The sequence below is a fragment of the Crocuta crocuta genome, unplaced genomic scaffold (assembly GCF_008692635.1).
Source record: "Crocuta crocuta isolate KB4526 unplaced genomic scaffold, BGI_CrCroc_1.0 scaffold75, whole genome shotgun sequence".
Taxonomy (NCBI): domain Eukaryota; kingdom Metazoa; phylum Chordata; class Mammalia; order Carnivora; family Hyaenidae; genus Crocuta; species Crocuta crocuta.
The window spans coordinates 734,110-759,013 of NW_027530350.1; the positions used below are offsets into that span (position 1 = coordinate 734,110).

The window sequence follows — 24,904 nt, forward strand, 5'->3', positions numbered from 1 at the left end:
ATTAGACTCAGAGCAGGTACCACTTGCCTTGCTTGTTAATATGTACCTCTTGAGGGTCCTGAGTCCCTCATTCGGATGTTTCTTTGCATCTCCTTCCCCCTTCCCCTTTCCAGCTCCTCCTGGCCTTCTCCTCCTCACTGGCCACATCTCGTAACCATGACGACCACTCTCCAGTACAGAAACCAATAGTTTTGCCAAGTACAGCAGCACTAGCCAATTTGAAGTTTCAAAAGGCGCCCCTAAACAAAATTGTTAGACCCAGTTGCCCATAAGAATAGACATGACTAAAATGTTAGCTGATTCTACCTCCAGTAACTTCAGCATTCAAAACAGATAAATTTGTTCCCTGACTTTCGCCTCTCCATTAGGTTGATCCATGACCGGGAGCTAAGCCTGTACGATGGCTCCAGGCTGCTGAGAGAAGACAGGTATACGCGCTTAAAGGAGGAGCTGCAGCTGTCTGACGAGCAGCTACGCAAGAGGTGATGTTGGGCGCACTGCCCTCGTTCTCATGGTTGACTGTGCCTTCTTTTTATTATCCTTCTAATCCTAGGGCCAAGCCAGGCTAACTTTGAATAATTTAATAGTTTGTTATACCTGGTGTGCTCATAATCTGGCACTTCTTAAACCTTGGGTTTGTGATCCAAAATGTTCTCTGCCCTCTCAGCCGAACTTTCACATGTTTGAACACTGTGTAAATCCTTAGTGCTCAGGAGGTAACCCCTCTTCATTGTCCTGGCAACACAGTTTTTGTCCTGTACTTTGTCTCCAGTCAGCAAAAACAAACAAACACAAAAAACCCTCATAATTTACTGGGTCCTCCCTCCCAGGAAGTGATTGGTTATTACTGAGGTAAGCCATCTGATACAAGTGTACCCTTTGTGGCTTCCAGAAATGTCACAACCAAATGCTATGTGTGAGGCTTGCTCGGATCCTGGATCAGGAAATAAAATGGAAACAGCTATAAAAGATACTTTGAGACAGTTGGGAAAGTTTACATGTGGAGTATATAAACTATATCATATTGAATTAATATTAATTTTCTTTGGTATCATAATGGTATTCTGGTAATGAAGGAGAATATTCTTGTTCTTAGGAGATGCACACTGAGATATTTAACGGATACTGTAAAAAAATATCAATGAGTTCCTTCCAGATGTTTCAGGGGAAAAAAATACATGTGTGAGTACATGTACACAAGACGCACACAGAAAGAAAGAACAAGTGGGAATAAGAACACAAAGTGGTAAAATCTTAATAATTGGTGAAATCTAGGTAAAGGACCTATGTGGGTTCATATTCTATTCTTTCAAATTTTCTATGTGTTCAAAAAATTTTTAAATATTTCCTCTAGCTACACACTTTCCTTTTTTATTTTTTTATTATTTATTTCTTTTCTTTCATAGTTTATTGTCAAGTTGGTTTCCATATAACACCCAGTGCTCATCCCCACAAGTGCCCTCCTCCATGCCCATCACCCCCTCCCCCTCTCCCCCCACTTCCATTATCCCTCAGTTTGTCTGTCATCAGCATTCAAGAGTCTCTCATGGTTTGCCTCCCTCCTTCTCCCCAACTATTTTTCCCCTTCTTCTTCCCCATGGTCCTCCGTTAAGTTCCTCCTGTTCCACTTATAAGTGAACATATGGTATTTGTCTTTCTTTGCCTGACTTGTTTCGCTCAGCATAATACCCTTGAGTTCCATCCACGTTGCTACACATGGCCAGGTTTCATTCTTTTTCCTTGCCATGTAGTATTCAATTGTATAGATGAACCACATCTTCTTGATCCATTTGTCAGTTGATGAACATTTAGGCCCTTTCCATGATTTGGCTATTGTTGAGAGTGCTTCTGTGACTATAGGGATACATGTGCCCCTGTGCATCAGCACTCCTGCATCCCTTGGGTAAATTCCTAGCAGTGCTATTGCTGGTCATAGGGGAGTTCTATTGTTAGTTTTTTGAGGAACCTCCACACTGTTTTCCAGAGGGGCTGTACCAGTTTACATTCCCATCAACAGTGTAGGAGGATGCCCATTTTTCCACATCCTCGCCAGCATCTAGAGTCTCCTGATTTGTTCATTTTAGCCACTCAGACCGGCGTGAGGTGGTATCTCAGGGTGGTTTTGATTTGTATTTCCCTGATGAGGAGGGATGCTGAGCATCGTTTCATGTGTCTGTTGGCCATGTGGATGTCCTCTTTGGAGAAGTGTCTGTTCATGTCTTCTGCCCATGTCTTCACTTGATTGTTTGTTTTTTGGGTGTATACACTACTTTCCTTTAGAGGAGGTTTGGCAAATGTAAGTTTCCTGTCTCATTACATTTCCATGGATATTTTGGCATAATTGGAGATTGCTGCCTTGGCAAATATGTAGTTACTTAATTGAATCTTATTTGATTAAAGCTTCCCCTCCCCACAAAGGGCTTGTCCCCACAAAGGACATATTTAAAATGTTAAAGTTTTACAAATGATAATTAAGTGTATTTCTTATTGTGTTTATGTTTTAAGCAGAGTTTTGTTCAAAACTTTTCTTGGAATTTTTTATAGAGATGAAATATTAAATTGCTTCCTATCTCTATATAAGTTATTAAAAAATTCACTTGATTATACATAGCATAGCTATTTATGCTTCTGGGGTCACATCATTGAACTCCTCTAGCCCAGTGAATAGTTTGGTTGAGTGTCTAGGGAAGTAAGTTTTAAAGAGCCCCCTCATTTCATACCTTTGTTGTATACTCTTCAGCTTTTGTATTTTATATTTTCAGGGAGGTGGATCAAAGCAGTGGGGCAGTAGCTGTGTGCAAGCCTGCTTGTCAGGCTCCCTTAGAACTTCAGAAACATTGTATTTGTAGTCAAACGTCTAAGAAATGGCAACCCTTTCCCCTGAGAAGGACCCAAGTTCTCCCTGATGGTCACAAGCAGTTTTACAAATGAAAGCCATTTCAGGAACAGAGCGGCCCTGTACATCATATTGAGGTTATGGCTCAGACTGGTCAGTAGGACTTCCTTCTCAAAGTGTCCTATCTTCACTATTGATTTTCATAACTCCCATGAATACAAACCAGGCTCAGTTCTGTTTCTAGAGGTTTCTCCGAGTAGGTAGAAACAAGTCATAAAAATATTTGCTTTTTAGTTTTGTTGGAATTTTGTGTCATTTTTAAACATGCATTAAACTCGAGCCAGATAGTTTTTCAAGGCTTTTTACGAAAAATACCAGCCCTCCCTCATTGGTCCTCAGACACTTTCCCATTTCCCACACCCCAGAGACTACTACTTTCTCTTTGAGCTGTTTCTTCAAGGCACTTACCTCCATATCACTAAATAATATACTTTTTGTGTGTGCGTGTGGTAGAGTTGACACACAATGTTACAGTAGTTTCAGGTATACAACATAGTGATTCCACAAGTTTCCATATTATGCTGTGTTCACCGCAAGTGTAGATACTATCTATCCCCACACATCACTGTTGTAATATCATAATATGCTTTCACTGATACTTCTTTATCTTTAGTATTAGGCATTATCAGTTGATTTCTCACCAGGGAAAATTAGGGGTTAGCTCTTTTTACCACCTCTTTTCCCACTACATATACATATTTCCCACCTCTCATTCTTCTTGAGTGGTTATGGAATAATTTCATTTAGAACTTCACTCAATGTCTGTATTATTATCACAGTATAAGGACTGTTTACAGTCGAGTCATTTAGTAAAATACAGTTGTTTTTCCTGTCTTGCATACGTTTTGTTTTTCTTAGAGTTAGCGATTGCATACATATGAAGAGAGGCAGATATGTAGGTAAATAATTACAGTGCAGATTTTTTTTTTAAGTTTATTTTTGAGAGAGAGACAGAGAGAGTGAGTAGGGGAAGGGCAGAGAGAGAGAATCCCAAGCAGGCTCTGCACTATCAGCATGGATTCTGATGTGGGGCTCGAACTCACAAACTGAGATCATGACCTGAGCCAAAATCAAGAGTCAGATGCTTAATTGACTGAGCCACCCAAGTGCCCCATTATCGTGCAGCTTTTTTAAAACAGAGTTCTCTACAGTAATGCTATGGGAACACAGAGGAGAAAGTGACCCTATTTTCCATGTATTCATAACTTTTTTATCTGAGGTATTTCCCGTCTTGTCTAAATCTCCTCTCAGTATGTTCAGGCACATCAGGCTTTTATCAGACTTCCATCTTTTGTCTCATAGTGCATCCTGACTAGTCCTGATCTGGACCTGCTGTCCTTCATACTTATAGCACAAATGTCATACAAGATCTCTGTCCATTCCCACTTTTCCATTTTCTCTGGTTTCTCTCTGCAACTTTCATCTGTTAGATGTTGAACCTCTTGGGCTGAACTTCTAATTTTCTCTCTTATGTTCTGACAGTTTGTCAGGACTTCATTGACTTTTAGTAGCAAGATGTCTAAGAGTTGATACTTTTCTGTCTGAAATATTTCTACCAGTTAAAAGCCTAATTCCTTTCCTTATCACTATTCCTCCTTTTTTTTTTTTTTGGCCTGAGAAACATGTTATTTACTTTCTTATGAACATAAACAGTTTCTCTCTATTTTGTTGTTAAACAGTCATGTTACAGAATCTGGTATATTCCAATGGATATGGATTGTTAGTAAATTTCTTTAGCTTTTCCTGGCTAAACCTGATTTAATTTTGTGGCCCATTTTTGTCTTCCTGAGAATAAATATGTTCTCTTTTAGGGTCATAATAGGTTATAATAGGGTAGGTTATAATATGTTAATGCCAGTTGACAGTATTTCTTTCAAGGCTGTGTTTATTAAGTAGAGAGAGGACATTTGACCAAAAGAACATAGCAGAGCATAAAGTGGGAAATTTGTAGTCAGCGAGGAAATTAATTTATTTCATGAGTTGTTCTTAAAAGTCATATGACCCATTATCTAGAGTGAGTTGATCCTATATGCTGTGCATATCTAACATGTCACTCTTGGCATTTAGTATTTGAACTCTACACTAGAAACTCATCATCTGAATCATCTATCCCTTTTTTTCTCACCTAAGCTCAGAATTGAAATTTGGTGAAATGATTATTATTTCTGATAGCCTTTATAAACAAATTCAGCTATGAATGCTTTGTTTTCGTAGAGGATTTTGAGATAGAGAAAAAGTCAAAGGTAGAATGAAGAGAAGGCAGATTTAAGAGTGTCTTTGCCTTGGACCCAGTTTGGTACATGTGGATACCTGTCTCTCTTCAGATAGGACCAATTTTCATATTGGTGTTTAGCAGGACTCCTTTAATTGCAAGTAACAAAAAAAAAACTTAAATTTTTTCAAAAAGGAATTTATATTTCATATGTTCAAAGGAGAGACAAAGATGCAGTTGGACTTCAGGAAAGAAGTGTAACCCAGGACTGAAATGTTGCCAGGCCATTGTTACTTTGTACTTCATCTCTTTGTCTCTAATGTCACAATACCTGACACATAGTAGGCCATGGAGCAAATGTTTTTGAACAAGTGAATAATCTTAACCTACTATAAATTCTAGGAAACTCCAGGTAAAGGTAATTCCATTAATCTAGCTTTAGACAGCCTTCTGAGCTAGCAGTGTTTCTTCTACCACAGCACCTAGTAATTAACAGCTACTAGCAGTGGGTCACTGTGCCTGTCAACCTCATAGTGTGAAACCCAGCTTCAAAACAATTGTACTTGACTCCTTTGCTGACCTTTGTTGTATTCTAATTCGTCACCTAGATCATATATCTTGATTTGAATGCTCTGTGGCATTCTATGCAAGTAATTACATAGCTAATGTGCTCTTAGATATGGTGTAAGAAATGTTAGCAACTTTCCTTCCCTTGGTGCAAGACACCAAGAATACAGTGGACATGGTGGTTAGAAATAGCGTGATGGCCACGCACACCAGACACCATGCCTGCATTTCTCACAGGAAATAAGGCCCAAAATAGAACTGCTTCCTTTGATGAGAAAAACTTCTTTGGGGAAAGGGAGAGTACAAATACTATAGGCTGCTAAATATGTCCCTTCCTGCCATTGGTCAGAGCATAGATGAGGGAGCTGAGAGCTTCTGTGCATTACTAATAGTTTGTTTTGCCAAGAAGGGGCTTACAGTTATCTCAGGGAAGCAGTAAAGATGAGTGGTCTAGTCTCAGTTATAATTATATATAGTCTTGTGTTTTTGTATTTTTATTGAATATTTTGTTAGTATTAATTATGAGTGAACACTGAAAACAGTTTACAGTCTCCAAGTTTTCTTGATCACTGGTGAACCATAATTGGACGTTGTGTGTAATCCTTAATTGTTTAGCTTCTCTGGACCCTTTTATTTTTACTCCTGTGTTAGAAGGTAGGTAGGATCTGAGCATTCTCTTGCCTCCCCAGAAACCTCAGCATCTCTTTACTAGAAATTTAGGCCATGTGAATTTTTAATAAAATTTAAGATAGACCCAGGATTTTATGCCCACATCTTTGTGTTTGATTCTCACAATAAGAGTCCTAAGCAAATTCTGGTTTTGAAAAGTAATCATTTTTTATAGTCAAGGAAAAGTTCTAAACTCTGTGTCTATAAAGAATCTATTATTGTGTGTTGTGGTTTTGTCTTTTTAATACAGAGGATGCACCTTCTCTAATATATTAATTCATTTAGACGAGCTGCTCTGCTTTTGAGTAGAAAATCATTATTCTCAGTTCTTATCAATTACCTCTTTTGTCGTTGCCATCAGAGGTCTTCAAAAAGTTTCTTGCTATAATGGTTCTTAACAACAGTAATAGATTTATTTAGTTATTTAGCATCTGCTCTTTTCCAAGTACACCCTAGACCTTGTGTGCCATAAAGATAAGCAAGAAATGTGCCCAGGCAGTTTGCTACATTGCATAGGGAAAAAAGATGAAATATGGGCTGTAGATTGAACTACATAGCCTGTAGGTTCAGAGTTAGAGCACTAGTATTATAGTACAGAAATCCACGTATAAAATCCTCTTCTGCTTTATGATTTCATTACTTTATAAAAACCTTCTGTGTCATTCTTTCAAATTTCTTAATATACACATTTGACAAAAATGTACCATATAATTTCCTTCAAAAGATTGGACTTTACTGAAGTCTTTGTTCTTTTATTAAATGAGTAGCTTTATTGAGGTATAATAACATATAATAAACTGTGAATATTTATAGTGTACAGTTTGATAATTTTTATATTTATATATACTTACAAAACTATCACCACAGTTAAGATAATGAATACATCTGTGATCATCGTCTCCAGAGTGTTCTCAGATCTTTTGGTAATCCCTCTCTTTTAACCCTTGTCACCCTCCTCTGCCACCCTCAGAATCTGCTCAAGTTATTTGATTTCTTTTGTATTTTCTAGAACTTTATATAAATGGTATCACACAGTATATATTCCTCTTGATCTGACTTCTTTCACTCAGCATAATTATTTTGAGATTTTTCGTGTTAGTATATATATCAATACTTCATTCCTTCTTCTTGCTAAAAAGCAGTGTGGAAAGTGCTTTCCTCTCTAAAACTTATACTCATGCCCCCAAACAAACATAGTGACCCCAGTACTTTTATTCCTGAAATCTTTTTATTTTTTATTTAAAAAATTTTAATGTTTTATTTATTTCTGAGAGAGAGAGAGATAGCATGAGCAGGGGAGGGTCAGAGAGAGAGAGAGGTACAGAATCTGAAACAGGCTCCAGGCTTGGAGCTGGCTGTCTAAGTACAGAGCCCAATGCAGGGCTCAAACCCACGAACCGCGAGATCATGACCTGAGCCGAAGTTGGATGCTTAACCGATTGAGCCACCCAGGCGCCCCCCTGAAATCTAAAGAACACTTTGCTTTGTTCATCTTTAATTTTTATGAAATAGTTATTTATCTCAGTTAAGCCATGTCTTTAGTTTCATTTGTTATTTGTTGTTAAATTCTAGTAAAATTAATGTTAATCTTAGTTTTAACTTTTAATAATGCTTATTTACCAATTCTCAACTATTTACCATTTATTCAGTCTCTGTATTACACACCAGTGTCTTAAAGTGTGTAATACAGTGTCTTAAAGTGTCTGGAAGTACATGGCAGATCCTTAGGAGTACTCTACTCACCAGCTTTCAGACATGGAGATCCTGTCATCATCAGGAAATGACTTTCCATATGACCTATTTATATGTAAGGAAGCCTTTGGGGTGACCTAGCAACAAAACGGCAACAAAACGGTCCTTATCCTGTTATTCAGTAGTTGGCTGGCTGTTTTCATAGTCAGTGTACACTTCTCTGCCTGATACACCAACTGTCTCGGAAACTGCCCCTCTGTAAATTGGACCAGCTAACTTGGGTGTACCCAGCTAGAGTCAATACCAAAAAGCAGTCCACAGACAATATATGTTCTAAGCAGTGATCATCACCTGTTTAAAGTCAAACCCCCTAGCTTACTGTCATGTTGCATGTTCTCATGTTAATTGCTCTTCTAGTACTAAATTCATGACTCAGCCGTGGTCCCTGCTTCCTGATCTTTTGATTTAAGGATATAAATTGGACTTCCTCTTTTGGCTTACTTGATGGATTTTGGCTTTGTTTATTCCCTGATTTAGTATCCCTCATTATCTTCAGTAAGAAACTACATCTGCAGATTTAATTTTGTGCAGTCAAAGCACAAAAAAGCAGCTCTGTCTCTCCCATCTTCTTTTGTCCCATCTAGGAAAGAGGAGGAGCAAGGATGAATCTAACATCTGTTGTTGGGCCACGAAGCAGGAGTTTTCTGGATTATAGCAAACCACTTGGCAGGAGTGGAAAATGAAATAACCTTTCCTTTTAGCATTTAGATCACAGGATTTTCTGTGTCTAGGTTCTCTTGTGTGACTGTCTAATTGCAGGCAGTCCTCAGTGATCATGCTATCCACAGGACTTCCAGGCTCTGTTCATGTTGGCTATTCTTTCCTGTTTTCCCAGACAGCTCCTTGGGACAGATCATTCCCATGCCCTGCTTGAATATTTGTAAATAAGGATTTTTTTTCCTACCTAGAGAAGTGAAATTATATCTGGTAGCTTTTATGAAAGCTCTAGACCTCTAGACCTTTCTTATATGACCATTTCTAAAAGCTGGTTTTCTCTAGTTTGTAAATTGTGATGTGGCCCTTAAACTTACAGATCATGTGGTCAAGGATTCAGTGGACCTACCTGTTATGTTGGGAGGATATTCTTATCTAAAATCTTAAGAGTACTTATCTGATTCTCTCCACACATTTCCTATCTTGTGATATTCTAGCTGCCCAAGCACTTAACTATGGGTTTCTATTATAGCAGTTAATGGCAATGAGTAGTCCATTTCTGGAGAAATGCCAGTTATGTACCTATATTTTTGTTTTTGTGAAGAAATGCCAGTTTTTGTGGAGAAATGCCAGTTACGTACCTATATTTTTGTTTAGTGGGTGCTTGAGTTTTGTCTCTTCTTTCTCATAACAAGGATGATATTACCCTCTAAAGTTGTATTTCCACTGGGGTGTCCAGTACAGTTTATAACAACTGACAATATTACCCCCATGATTAGATCATGATAAGGGGTATCTAATCTCTTCTCGAAAGCATACTCAAGTCATTTCATAAACCATGGCAAGTCTTATCTTCTTCCTCTGTGTGTCCAAGAGTATTTACATTCTCAGATTCCCTAGCAGAGATTTATAAAAGAGATCACTTTAATAATCACAGTATTTCCTAAAAAATGACAAAAGAGTGAATGATATAACCCAATCGCAAATTTTAAATTTAAACCAACCCCTTACGCTGCTTAAATTTTCTGTGTTGTAAAAAGCCTTCCCATCCTGAATCATACTCCTTGGTCTTCCTGTGATTGATGTAGAGTGGGTTCCTTGCAAGACAGGAGATTTTGAGGGGATTTTGAATAAAGAAAAGGAAGCTGTGTAATGAATATGAGCTGGAGGGGATTTTGTTTTAAGGGACTTTGGATAAATTTTGCTGGAGGTATAACGGCATATCCAAAACAGTGGTTTGTGCAAGGCACAGAGACCATCAGTGGAAACAATCCAACATATTTCAACAGTAGGTGATTCTTTTTTTATTTTAATAATAGCTTCTTAGGATGGCCTGATTTTTTTCAAAGCTTGTTCTTTGGCTAATAGCTTTGACTATATTAACAACATGATGGGGTTATCACTGCCAAGGCTTTAGCTCCCATGACCTAATTTCTAATATGAACAATTATGTTTGTTTTATTTTCCCCCTTTAGGTCCATTTTTCCTGTCCACCCCTCCTTCAGAATCATCGCCTTGGCAGAACCCCCTATCATTGGAAGCACCACACAGCAATGGCTGGGACCAGAATTCTTAACGATGTTCTTTTTCCATTATATGAAACCACTTGTCAAAAGTGAAGAAGTTCAAGTGATTAAGGAAATGGTAAGAGTGAGGCTAGCTCTAGCTGGTGGCCTTCAACTGCTCTCTTTTTAGGACACTCTGACATCTGCTGGGGCAGAGTTGGATATTCCTGGCTGTTTCTTCCCATTTACTCCCACATTTCCCAATAGAACGGCCCTCATACTATTGCATTTTTCAGAAGCATATGGAAGGCCCAATAAAATACACATTGTTGAGTCACTAGGTCTCAGGTGGTACATGCGAACTTGGATTTCTAAAGTTCTTAGGTGGTACCAATGCTGCTGATTTGGGGAACACACTTTGAGAACCATGGATGTAAGCTAGCTCTCCCTTTCCTCATATGGAGGCAGATTTAGGATTCCTTTTCATCTTATAATAGTCAGCTAAAAGTGACCATTTTAAGTTCCTATAAAGGGAGGCCAAATATATTTTAACTCCTTAGATTTTAGAATATATAAAGTAATCCTGTTCCCCTCAGTACTATAATATATCCTGTACTTACCTGACTAGTTATCTGGTGGCCTTGTAGTATATGTAATGCTTTATTTCAGTGTCTGCCTCAACCAAGTATTGTGCTTAACACTTTTGGAGCTCTAAAACTTCACTGTTCAGTGTAGCTCTAGCCACATTACATAAGTTTTAAAAGTTAGTTTCTAAGTCAAATTTCAAGTGGTCAGTAACTATATGGGGGCTTCTGGTTACCATATCAGACAGCTTAGGTAAGGAACATTTCCATCATCATAGAAAGTCCTACAAAGTAATGTTGTTCTAGATCACAAATAATTAACTTTTCACATGAATGCACTCTTCCCCTTTGAAATGCCAGAATGAACTGATTAATTTTAGGTCTTGTGAGAATGATGGTGAATAAGGACATAGGCTTTCAAGTCAAACGGCTTGCTTTTAAAGTTTTTTCTTTTTTTTTTTAATGTTTATTTTTGACAGAGAGAGACAGACAGAGTACTAGTGGGGGAGGGGCAGAGAGGAGAGAGACACAGAATCCGGAATCTGAAGCAAGCTCCAGGCTCTGAGCTTTCAGCACAGAGTCCGATGCAGAGCTCAAACTCACAAACTGTGAGACCATAACCTGAGCCGAAGTCGGATGTTTAACTGACTGAGCAACTTAGCCCAGGTGCCCCCAAACAGCTTGCTTTTAAATGCCAAATCCAGCTTCCAGATCTTGGGTAAATTACTCACCCAAAGTTGGGGATATATCACAGGATTGATTTAAAGAATAAATGAGATAAAGTATGTGCTGAAAAGAACTTAGAAGTTTCAAGTTCTAGTCACGTAAAAATGATCAAAGGAATCCTGAGCAGCTTACTTCTGAAATGGTTGCATTATATCAGTTGTTCTAATATCTCTCTGATATTTTTATTTATTTATTTTAAATGTTTCTTTATTTATTTTGAGAGGGAGAGAATGAGAGAATCTGCACTGTTAGTTTGGAGCCTGACATGGTGATCTCACAGTATATGACCTGAGCTGAAAGCAAGAGTCAGGTGCTAAATTGTTACAGTTCAGGCAACAAGTGTGTGTTGTTTGGGGCATTGTTCCTCACAGTTCATCGATAAACTAATTATACCCCTTAGGTATGTGGTTTAAAAGTCCTTGAAAAAAAATGAACAGCCTGAGCATCCATTCTTTGTACAAGGATACCTTATGTGACTTCGTAGATACAAGATTACGATTAAATGAAGGAGTTTGGTTTTAGTAAGAAAAAATACTGAAATTAGAGTTTAAAAAATCATGCTAAAGCTAACAAACAGGGAAATAATTATGAAGTTTTTTATGGGCACACTTTATGCCAGTTTTTAATTGACTTAGAGGCTCCTTTCCATTTTTATCATGGTGATGGGAATGTAAATGAAGAGCAGCTTTGTTTCAGCTACCTGATTGTTAAGGAGAAAGCAGAGGGGTGTTTCCTGAGAAAATGAACAAGCAGAGTTAGCTAGGAGTTAAACATGTTATCATCAGAGACTTTCTAAAAATGTAATTCTAATATTGTTTGCTAACTAGCCATAATTTCTGGTTGACTGATCAGATATCCCAACTTCTCCTTTCTTTCTTTTCTCAATTCTCTCATAAAATAGGTCCCAAATATACCTCAGGAAGCTTTGGACAGATTGTTATCATTTGCACACAAACTCAGAGAGACACAGGATCCCACGGTAAGTCTGGGCTTTTTCCCATAGGATTTTCTGTTGTTGACATGCTGCTGCTTTATGTTCTCAGAGTTTAATGCTTAAAAATCTATTTTTCAAGCTGATATTTTTATCTCTTATGCTGTGCCTTGCCCTGTGCATATATTTTACTCTCTCGGTGGTTTGAACATTTACTCTAGCCACTCGTGGCTGGTATCATACAAAAACTAGTAGCTCTAGAAGGAGTGTCCGATGTTCTTAGGAGTTCACTCTGCTCCCCTGATCTCCTGTCCTGCGTGTTCCCACCTAGTCTTGTGACTTTAAGTATGACCTCTTATGTTAGCGCCGACCTCTTTCTCCTCAGCTTCTAGCTTCTCTTTTCTCATTGATTCTCTGTTTCTAACTGTATTTCCATCTTGGGATGGTATAGGGGCAGAAAACTTTTCCCTCCCTCCCTCTCTCCCTTCCTCCCCTCCTATCTTCCTTCCTTCCTTCCTTCCTTCCTTCCTTCCTTCCTTCCTTCCTTCCTTCCTTCCTCCCTTCCAGGTTCTTTGGCCAGCCTAATGATTAAATTGACATGACACACATTAACAGGAGAAAACCCATTTTGATGTCATATGTACAGGAGCCCCATAAAAATATTAGACTTAAAGAAATGACAAAAACAGGCAGCTTTTATACCTTTCAGACAAAAACTAAATTTGTAAAGAATTGACAAGACAAAAAAGTTTGAGCTTGGGATAGTAAATTAAAGACAAAATAACAAAGTTTGTTTATATTGCCATCTTAGCCCTTTGTGCCCTCTTTCTGGCGTTAAGGATGCTCTCCACCCTTCTGGGACAGAGAGGGTACCTTTCAGATGGGTGATTTATTTCCTGCTTTTGGAGGACAGAGGAGGGTCAGAATGTCCTTGTCGCACTGGCTGTTTCTTAAGTAACTTTAATTCAAACTAATAAACATGTCAAAATGGCATACTCTGGGGTGGCATATTCTGTTCCCTCACCCTTTTTAAAATTTCTTGCCTAACTTTTATTTCAGCATTACAGTTGAAAACATTTTTGCACTATTACAAAAATTCCCCCCTGCTGTCAAAAGTCCAGTACACTCAGTATAATTCATGCTGTATCAGGGGTGAAATGAAAAGGTTACTTTTCAATCTGAGGTCTTCAAGCAATAATTAATATTTTAAATAGACCAAAGCAAATTTTGTATTTTCCCACAGAGGGATAAAAGGACTAATGAAAATGTTATTTGCTTTAGGCTAGAATTTTAATACCTAAGCCTGGTTATATCATGCCAGTCAGAAGCATGATTGGTGATTATATGTGCATTTGAATAGTAAAAAATAAAGAACTAATTCTTTAATCAATGCAGCTTGGTAAGCAAAATCTTTTAAAACACAAGGCACATGGGGCACCTGGGTGGTTCAGTTGGTTAAACATCCCACTCTTGATCTCAGCTCCAGTCTTGATCTCAGGGTCGTGAGCTTAAGCCCCACACTGGACAGGAAGCCTACTTCAAACAAGCAAACAAAAAAAACACAGGGCACATGGGGAATAAAAATAAGAGCTTGATACTTAAAACGTTGGAAACCACTTAAAAGTTGGAAACCACTGCATGTGTTGGAAGGATCAAGGACTGTCACTAACTCTATGAATCTGTGCTCTCATCAGTAAAATGGGAAGTGCCATCTACGTCATGAGGATGTTGTGATGATTAAAAATGAAAATGTATGTGAAGAATCCCGTCCTTGGCAGCTGCTTAATAAATGTTCCTTTCTTTCACTTCTCAACTGGATGCTCTGGGATTGCTATAAATTCAACATATCTTATACAACTGAAGCATCTTTCCCCTTTAAATGTATTCCTATTTCCTTTTTTAATTTCCTGACTTTGTTGGTATTCTGTCTCCTTGCTTTCCCACTATCTCCACTTACCCTGAAATCAAATCTCGTCAATTTAGCATCGTGATGTCTCTTACCTATTCTCTTATTTATTAACAGAATTGTCCTAGTATATGGTTTCATAATCTTTTTCCTGGAATATTGTTATTTCCTTTTGACTGCCTTCATCATCAACAATTCATTCCTAATATCACCCTGTATTGCTTTCCTGTGCCTGTTGTAACAAATTACCATAAATGGTCTGTAATGCTGGAAATTTATTTTCTCACTGTTCTGGATGCCAAAAGTTTGGAATGCATATTGCCAAGTTGAAATCAAGGTATCAGCAATACTCCTCAGGGGCTCAAGAGGAGAATCTGTCCCTTGCCTTTTCCAGTTCTGCTGGTGACCAGCATTCCTTGACTTGAGCCTCGTTATCTTAACCTCTGCCTCCATCTTCACATCACCTTCTCTTCTGTGTGTCTGTGTCAGATTTCTCTCAACCTCCCTTTTAGATGATACGTGTGATTGCATTTAGGGGCCACCCAAATACTCCAGGATAATCTCTTCATCTCAAAATCTTTAGTCTACAAAGTCAGCGCTGCCATGTAAAGTAAAATTCACAGCTTCCAGGGATTAGGATGTGGCTATCTTTTTTCATTCTTCTGCATGTTGCTGTCCAGGTCTTCCAGCACCATCTGTTAAAGAGGCTGTCTTTTTTCCATTGGATGCTCTTTCCTGCTTTGTTCCTGCTTTGTCAAAGACTAGTTGGCTGTATACTTTTGGGTCCAATTCTGAGTTCTCAATTACATTTCATTGGTCTATGTGTCTGTTTTTGTGCCAATACCATACTGTCTTGATGATGACAGCTTTGTAGTACAGGCTAAAGTCTGGGCTGGTGATGCCTCCCATTTTGGTTTTCTTCTTCAATATTACTTTGGCTATTCGGGGTCTTTTGTGGTTCCATACAAACTTTAGGGTTGTTTGTTCTAGCTGTGAGAAGAATGCTGGTGCAGTTTTGATTGGGATTGCATTGAATGTGTAGATTGCTTTGGGTAGTAATGACATTTTAACTATATTTATTTTTCCAATCCATGAGCATGGAATGATTTTCCATTTCTTTGTGTCTTCTTCAAATTCCTTCATAAGTTTTCTATAGTTTTCATCATACAGATCTCTTATATCCTTGGTTAGGTTTATTCCTAGGTATTTTATGTTTTTTTATGCAATTGTGAATGGGATCAGTTTCTTGATTTCTCTTTCTGTTGCTTCATTGTTGGCGTATAAGAATGCTACTGATTTCTGTATGTTGATTTTCTATCCTGCAACTTTGCTGAATTCTTGGATCAGTTCTAGTAGGCTTCTGGTGGAGTCTGTCGGGTTNAAGGATTAGGAGGAACATAAGAGAGGACCGTGGGGGAGAAAAAGGGGGGGAATAGTGGGGGAGAGGGAGGGAGGCAAACCATGAGAGACTCTTGAATGCTGAGAACAAACTGAGGACTGATGGATATGGGGGGGAGGGGAAGGGGGCTGATGGGCATGGAGGAGGGCACTTGTGGGGATGAGCACTGGGTGTTATATGGAAACCAACTTGACAATAAACTATAATTTAAAAAAATGAATAAAAAATTTTAAAAAAAGGATGTGGCTATCTTTGGGTGGAGGGCATTTTCCAGCTGTCACAGGCCCCCTATTAATAACTCCTGGGACCTCATCTGCAACTCTGCTTCCATTCTTTGTTCTTTTCAGTTATACCATTCTCTTTCTTGTTCCTTAAACCCCCTAGTGTTTGCCTCAGTGCCCTTGCCACTCAACATTTCCTCTGGCTAGATTGTTCTTCCCCAGATAACTGCAGTTTTGCCCTCCCCCTTTTGGATTTGCTCAGTTGTCAGCTCTTCAGTCAGGCCTCTCTGAAGCATTCTAGAATCACATTTCCCCCCCATTTCATTCCCAGCTCTCTTTCTGCTTTCAAGTTCCTCCTTAGGCTTATTACCCTTTGACATAATATATGTTTTACTCACTTTTTTAAATTATTTATTTTCCCTCACTCAAATTTATGTTCCAGGACAACAGGGGTTTTGTTGTGGTCCCCGCTGTATCCCCAGCATCTGGAATTTGCCTACTATGTAATAGATGCTCAACAAATGTCTGTTAAATAAATGAATGAATGACTCTTCCTTGTTATATCTGGAGCGGTCTTTCCTGAACTGCTAAGGGCTGAATTCTCTGCTTACAGACTGAAGGACAACCCACTAAAATACGCATGCTGCTGAGTTCTGTCTGACTGTGCGCTGCCCTCATAAGCCTCGCTCTTTACAGCCTCTCTTGAAGCACCCTCAGCCTCCCATCCTCGGCTTCGTACTGTTTGCTAAACCCAGCACATACCCAAATGCCTCCGTGTCAGATGATGCCCGAAACGTGCTTTCTCCCCGTCAGCTCTCCTGCAGGTCCTCATTCTGTCAGGGTTTTCAGCCCCTCAGGCAGAAGTGACCTCAGTCTGCAATCTGCTTTCATGATGCTTGACATAGGATTCTCTTCTGGACCTGTGGTGGCTGCATCCCTGTTTATTTTTATGTCCCCAACAACCATTTAAACTCCTTGAACACAGTGTCATTCATTCTTTTATTCCCGTTTCCCAGCCGGGTGCCCGGCACATGAGAGACACTTAATAAATGTTTGATGAATGAGTGAATAAAATTACTAATTAACTAATTACTAATTTATTAACACATTGTTCCTAGAGTTTTCTTTCCCTGACAATGCTACATTTTCATAAAAGAAATAATTCTTTAAGAGGAAAAAGAGATAACTTATTTGAAAAAATTTATGATCAGAACCTTCATATTTTTAAGCTGAATTAAAAATTTAAGCCGTTACTAATCTTGCTAATACAAAAAACCCTTGAGGTGTGCTCTTAAACTCCATAACCATGGTAACTAAGGGAACGTGCTCGTAACCTCACATTCTTTTCTTGCAAGATAAAAAGCTGCAGTTAGAAATGTTATAAACATTAAATACGTTAGGAATTTTGTAATTAAAATGCATTCTCAATTTTTAATTGATAATGTGAGAGCAGAAATAACCAAACCCTTTACTCAACACTTAAATGGGTCAACATAAAGCTTTGTTCTGATTGTTTTTGACACTGGATATTATTGTAAAGCATTTTGGTGTTATCAGCTGAGAAAGCTATATTTTACAAATTCATGAGAAAGTCCTTACTGATCACTGGAATGAAATGTGAAGCCTGAATTCACTGTCATTCTTGGATGAGATTAGAATATTGTACACTACGGGGGCGCCTCAGTCGGTTAAGCAGCTGACTGGCTCAGGTCATGATCTCGTGGTATGTGAGTTCGAGCCCCAGGTCAGGCTCTGTGCTGACAGCTCAGAGCTTGGAGCCTGCTTCAGATTCTGTGTCTCCCTCTCTGTCTCTCTCTGCCTCTCCCCCGCTCATGCTCTGTCTCTCTTGCTCAAAAATAAACATTAAAAAAAAATTGTATGCTAGGAAGTTAATTGTAAGGTTTATTGGGACTCTCATCATGAGAATCCTTGGGTTGGAGTCATTTGTCAGACACTTTCCATGATTAAAATAGGAATGTTTTGTGGACCCAGGTATTAAGAAAGCGAATTGCTGAGTCATATTAGGCTTCTGATACTTTAAATCATACTGGCTGAAATAACCTTATCCTTACTTCTTCCTTCTTTCTCCTATCCATCAGGTACCAAGTTCTCTGAATAGTTGGAGTCCTTCTCTCCACTCCTTTTTGCCAGTGACCTTGCTGTAGTGCCTTATCATTTTATAGACAGATCATTGAAGGAGTTTTGTGTTTCCTGTCTCAGATCTCCTTGTCCCTCACTTTGCATGCTCCTGCCAGATTAATCTTTCTAAAATCATATTACCGCTTTGCACATAAGAAGTCCTATTTCCTTTTGGGGTAAAGCCAAACTCCTCCAAGAGTCAGTCCCAGGTCTTTGCTACTTAGGAGCAAGTCTTCCAGCAAGACCCTCTATTAGAGCTGTGCTGGTTTCCTCACAGTCTGTACCATTTCTATTCCTTTTGCTTTCATGCCTTTGTTCATAGCCTTTCTCCTGCCCACTTGAACATTTTAATTTTAAGCCCCTATAGCAGTTGTCAAGTGTTTCACTTGCTTTGGCATTAAATTCTATGCTATTTTGAATTGCAGTTTCTACTTTCTTATATTTAAATATTCCCTCCCTGTCTAGAATGCAAATTTGTTGAAAACAAGGATGAACCAAATGTTTGCTTACAAATGAGTTCTTTGAGACGTCGAGTGTGTGTTTTAATAGAAAAAAGGATACATCGTTAAATGGTGATCATGCTCCCAACCTAGTCCCCAGAGGACTATTTAACCTATGTCGTAGCTGAAATATAACACTAGTAATAGCTCAACAGCACCTCATGGAGCCGTGAAATACCCAAGGGAGAGAAATCACTTCCTTTTGTTCTTCCTTGGGACATGCAGAGATCACTTCAAGTGAAATGCTGAAACAAGCAAATATACAGTGTGTCTCTGGCATCGTGGCACCCCGCCACCACCCGTCCTGAACCCTCTGTTCCTTCATGGAGTTCTCTTCTGCATTCCCTTCAGGGCTAATCTGTGCCCTCATTTCAGTCTTACCTGTTCTGTCTTCCTAAAGGGCTATTTGCTTTAAAAGTTCTTCTCTCTTCTGGTTTTCAGTGAAGACTGCTATCTCCTAATGCTGCTGATCTAAACTAGGAATTAATCCAATAATAATCTGATACATTAAATTCTTTCCAAAGTGTAGGTCACATCACCATCCTGTGTTAGATATTTTTTATTTTGAAGAGGCTGACTTTTAATAATTGCTGACATTTGTTGAGCACTCATGTGACTGACCTCTGTTAAGTGCTTTAGAACGATTTTCTCTTTTTTATTTTTCTTTTTTTTGTACTTTTAACTTTTTATTTTCATTCCAGTTAGTTAACATACAGTTTAATATTAGTTTCAGGTTTAGAATTTAGTGATTCATCACTTACATAGAACCTCCAGTGCTCATCAAAACCAGTGCCCTCTGTAATTCTTACCTGTCACCCAATCTAACCTATCTCCTGCCCATCTCCCAGCAACCCTCAGTTTGTTCTCCATAGTTAAATATCTGTTTTATGATTTGCCTCTGTCTTTTTTCCCCATATGCATCTGTTTTGTTTCTTCAATTCCACATATGAGTGAAATCCTATGATAGTTGTCTTTCTCTGACTGACTTATTTTGCTTAACATTATACTATGGCTCCATCCACATCATTGCAAATGGCAAGATTTCATTCTTTTTTATGGCTAAGTAATATTCCATTGACTATAAATACCACCTCTTTATTTATCAGACATTTGCACTCTGTCCATAGTTTGGATGATATTGATAATGCTGCTACAGACATTTGGGGTGCATGTATCCCTTCAAATCAGTATTTTTTTTTTTTAATCCTTTGCATAGATACCTGGTAGTTCAGTTGCTGGGTCATAGGGTAGTTCTATTTTTAACTTTGTGAGGAATTTCCGTGTTGTTTTCCAGAGTGGCTGCACGAATTTGTATTCCCACCAACAGTGTAAGAGAGTTCCCCTTTCCCCACATCCTCCCCAACAATTGTTGTTAACTTGAGCCATTCTGACTGGTGTGAGGTGATATCTCATTGTAATTTTGATTTGTATTCCCCTGATGATGAGTGATGTTGACACCGACACCTGAAGATTTTAAATAATCCACTAGGCTAATAAATGGGAGGGAGCCTGATTTATCTGATTCCAAAGCTTATGAACTCTATCATTACATTATGCTGACCACTAAGATAATTTCAAAATCAACAACAAATATCATTGATACTCACATGTCCTGGGTTCTATAGTAGGAGTTCCATTAATTTTAAAAATGAAATTATTCTGGCACTATAGGGGAAGGATTTCCAAATGCAGGCTGCCACCCAAGTGATAAACTGGTTGATACCTCTGTGATCAGCAACCTAAATTGTCCACAGTTCCTTTTCTCCATTTCAGAAGCCATAAATTTACTTAAAGCTCTAAGTATTTTCAGGATATCTTAACAGTGCAGCTTTGTGTAGGCAGGAAAAGAAAAAAAAGAACAAATAATTCATTGTACACAAAAGCTATTTGTAAGTCAGGTGTGAACTGTATTATGTAATGTCTTTTCTCCCTCCAACCCCCAAAACGTGTGTATACATCACTTAGTTCAATGAAAACACTTCCATTGAATTTAACTGATGAACACTTTTTACAGATTTTTTTTTAAAAAACTATCTTTAAGGATGTTTTAAATGTAAATTGGTTTTTGTTTATTTTTATTTGTAATTCATTAACAGTACATATTTACTTTAAGTGTGGCCTTGTCTGTCAGGAGTAATGAATTCTGCTCTGATACTCATCTAAAGGGACTTTCAGCAGGTTGAAACAAGACTCTCATCAGGCTGTCCTTGCCTTTTGATAGGCACAGTCACTGGCAGCGTCACTGTCTACCAGACAGCTGTTGCGGATTTCTCGTCGGCTGTCCCGGTACCCTCATGAAAATCTTCACAGTGCAGTTACGAAAGCCTGCCTTTCCAGGTAACCATACTGCCCTCTCTCACTGCATGTGAGCTCCTGGGTCTCTGCTACAACAGTAACATAAGTTTAATCTGTAGTCAGTACTCACAGGTCTGAAGAAAGTATTGTCTGAATATATAGTTATTTCAAACTCGTGTTCAGTTTTTAGAACACATTGTATCTTACGGGGAACAACAATTTTAAGAGATATTTTATAGATGAGAGAACTGTTTAACTCACTAGCTCTAGAGTAGTAAATAAGTAAAAGTGGGTTTGGGATTCGAACGCTTGTGTCTTCTGAGCTGGTGGTTTTAAGCCTTACACTGATCATCTTCCAAAATAGCATTGGAACCTTCCATGCTTGATAGTACTGTTCTGTTGACTAAATTTAACAAAACTAATATCTTTTCAGTCTATACTAATAATATCTTCTATACCTGTTTGGAAATTATTATAAAATATTGGCTGAAAGAATTTTCTTACAAAATCACACTTGCATGAAATTATTTTAAAAAATTTGTTAACATTTTATTTATTTTTGAGAAATAGAGAGGGACGGAATGTGAGGGGGGAGGAACAGAGAAAGAGAGAGAGAAACACACACACAATCTGAAGCAGACTACAGGCTTCGAGCCTCACATAGGGCTCAAAACCACGAACTGTGAGATCATGACTTGAGCCGAAGTCGGACACTCAACCAACCGAGCCACCCAGATGCCGTTATTTTAAAAGAATAATAAAAGGATTAATAACAATGCCCAATAAGCCCAGAGATTTCTTTTAGACTCTTCTTATATAATCTGACAGTTATTTTTATGGTGGTTCTGACTATTGTCCATTCATTCCTTGATATATATAAAAGGAATGGAAAGAATCTATTTTTAGCTTAGGAAAATTTATAATTGCCCTCTATCAATCTTCAGTTTGATGGACAATTTTTCTTATAGTTAAAAGTAAACTTCCTGTGTTGCAACTTAAATTTGTTCTCTCCACAGTGTATCCAGCTGAAACGAAGCTCTTTTCCAGTGTCTTTGGAGTAATTTTTTGAAAAACTAATAATTATGAGAAATAAGGAAATTGGTTTTCCTTTTCTTCTAAGTAGGAGAATATTAGGCTTCCAAATGAAAATTAAGAAATCCTTCAATTGCTTATTTTTCAGGGTCATGAACTAAAGAAAATATAGGCAGAGAAATAAATTCATTACCTACTCAGTATTTTCTTAGAACTTGGGTATATATGTGTGTTAATAGAAATAAATAGTCAATGCTAAGCAATATAAACAGTTTTGGAGCATAAGGAGAAATAGTACTTGGGATATTAGAATGAAAGAATAATATCCAAAGCATTTTACACACCACTCCAAAGAACAGACAGTGGAAACAGCAATTCACTTTGAATCAGTATGATTTTGGTAACTGAACCAGACAATAATAATATATGAAAGGAAAATTACAAATCACATTCATGAAATAGATCAAAACTCTTAAATGCTAATAAACTAATTCTAACTAACTATATATATGTATATGTGTGTATATATATATAAAATCATAAGCAATTTTGAATTATCCCAAGTATGTGAAGAAAGTTTAATATTCTGTTTTTTTTAGTTAATTATATTAACAAATTAGTAATAAATGAGTAAAAAGTATTTGATAAAACCTAACAACCAAACCTAAAAACAAATCAGAGGACAAACACTAAATTCTTCGTAAACCAGGAATATTCTTAGTAAACCATGAAGAGAAGGAAATTCTTCAATCTGATAAAAGGTATATACCCAAAATTTAGAGCAAATATCTTTATGTTAAAGTACACATATTTCCTTTAGAATTAGGAACAGAACAAGAATGTCACCTATTTGTCCTTTCAGTCTGAGCATTTGCCCAAAATTATCTAATTGGCTACATAAAAAATTCAAGAGGGGCACCTGAATGGCTCAGTTGGTTAAAAAATTCTACTTTTAGTTTCAGCCCAGGTCACGATCTCATAGTTTATGGGTTCAAGCCTCATGCTGGGCTCCATGCTGGCAGTTTGGAGCCTGCTTGGGATTCTCGCTTTCCTTCTATCTCTGCACCTCCCTCACTCAGTTTCTCTCTCTCTCAAAAAAAAATAAATAAATAAAGAGAAACTATATATAAATCATTAGAACTAATAGAGTTTAGTGAGATGACTTATGAATCATTATTAGTGTGCATAGGGGCACATGTACCCCAATGTTCATAGCAGCACTCTCAACAATAGCTAAAACATGGAAAGAGCCTAAGTGTCCATCAACGGACGAATGGATCAAGAAGATGTGGTTTATCTATACCATGGAATACTACATGGCAATGAGAAACAATGAAATCTGGCCACGTGTAGCAACATGGATGGACCTTGAGGGTGTTATGCTGAGCGAAATAAGTCAGGCAGAGAAGGACAAATATCATATGTTTGCACGTATAGGAGGATTAGGAGGAACTTAACTGAGGAACAAGGGGGAGAAGAAGGGGGGAAATGGTCGGGGAAAGGGAGAGAGGCAAACCTTGAGAGACTCTTGAATGCTGGGAACAAACTGAGGACTGATGGATGTGGGTGGGGAGGGGGGAGATGGGCATGGAGGGGGGCACTTGTGGGGATGAGCACTGGGTGTTGTATGGAAACCAACTTGACAATAAACTATTTAAAAAAATAATAAATCATTATCAGTGATATTCCTGTATTCCACTAACAATAAATTGAGGAAGTCTTTTTTTTTAATAATCCCATTCAAAATAATAGTTGAAATCTTTGAGCACTTAAGAATAAATCTACTGATATGTAATGCTTTCTATGGAGAAAAGTATAAATCTTCATTGAACGCTGTAAAAGACTTAAATAAAAGGAGGCTATACCAAGGAAATGGAAAGATTCAGAATTATAAAGCTGTTTTACTCAAAATTTATATATAGATATTATGTAGTCAAATTCCACAAAGGTTATACATAAGTTGATAAGCTGATCTCAAAATTGTCATGGAAATAATAACAAATGAAGTTTAGAGGAAGATTAAGGAGTTGTACTTTATCTGTCAGATATCAAGATCCATTATGAAGCCGTATTCATTATTACAGGATGGGACTGGTGCAAGGAAAGACAAATAGACAATTAGAATAGATTACAGAACCCAGAAGCAGACCCATACATTTGTGGTAAGTTAGTATATGTTAGAAGTAGCATTATCAATCAGTATGGGAATGGATGAACTTGTCAGTAAATGATTAAAATTTTATCCCTTACAGAAAAGTAAAATCTGTATATATGACATAAACCCTGTAAGCCACTCTATAAGTTATAAACCACATGCCAAGAGATGTTTGATAAAATTTATAATCACAAAAGGGGCGCCTGGGTGGCTCAGTTTGTTGAGCATCTGACTTCGGCCCAGGTCATTATCTCGAGGTTTGTGAGTTCAGGCCCGCATTGGGTTCTGTGCTGGCAGCTCAGAGCCTGGAGCCTGTTTCAGATTCTGTGTCTCCCTCTCTCTCTCTGCCCCTCCCTCGCTCATGTTCTGTCTCTCTCTGTCTCAAAAATAAATAAACTGTAAAAAATTATTTTTTAAAAATTTATATTCACAAAAGAATTGGTATTTAGGGACTATAAAGTATCCAAATTAATGAGATGAAAGAATCAACCCTAAATGGGCAAAGGATGAATAGACATGCACAGAAGTTAATTCAGATGAATTGATTGAAGCTGTAAAGATGCTCAACTTCATTATTAATTGAGGAAATGAGATTTTAAAACAATAATCAGCTATCATTTCATACTTCTGTAATTTTTACTTGTAAAAATTAACATTTTTTTGTAAATAGAAGAAAATGGAATTCTATTACAGCTGTTGGGATGGAAATATCACTTTAGAGTTATCTCACATTATCTTTATACTTCAGTATATTAATACTC

General features: G+C 37.8%; 1 protein-coding gene across 1 annotated transcript in view; it reads left to right on the forward strand.

Moving 5' to 3' along the window:
* Window positions 1-24,904, forward strand: part of VWA8 (von Willebrand factor A domain containing 8) — a 357,898-nt gene that overhangs the window by 113,295 nt on the left and 219,699 nt on the right. The window contains exons 15-18 of the mRNA XM_077765686.1: window positions 369-482; window positions 10,226-10,394; window positions 12,467-12,544; window positions 20,883-20,998. Coding sequence (XP_077621812.1) covers window positions 369-482; window positions 10,226-10,394; window positions 12,467-12,544; window positions 20,883-20,998 — 477 coding nt within the window. The remainder of the gene's footprint in view (window positions 1-368; window positions 483-10,225; window positions 10,395-12,466; window positions 12,545-20,882; window positions 20,999-24,904) is intronic.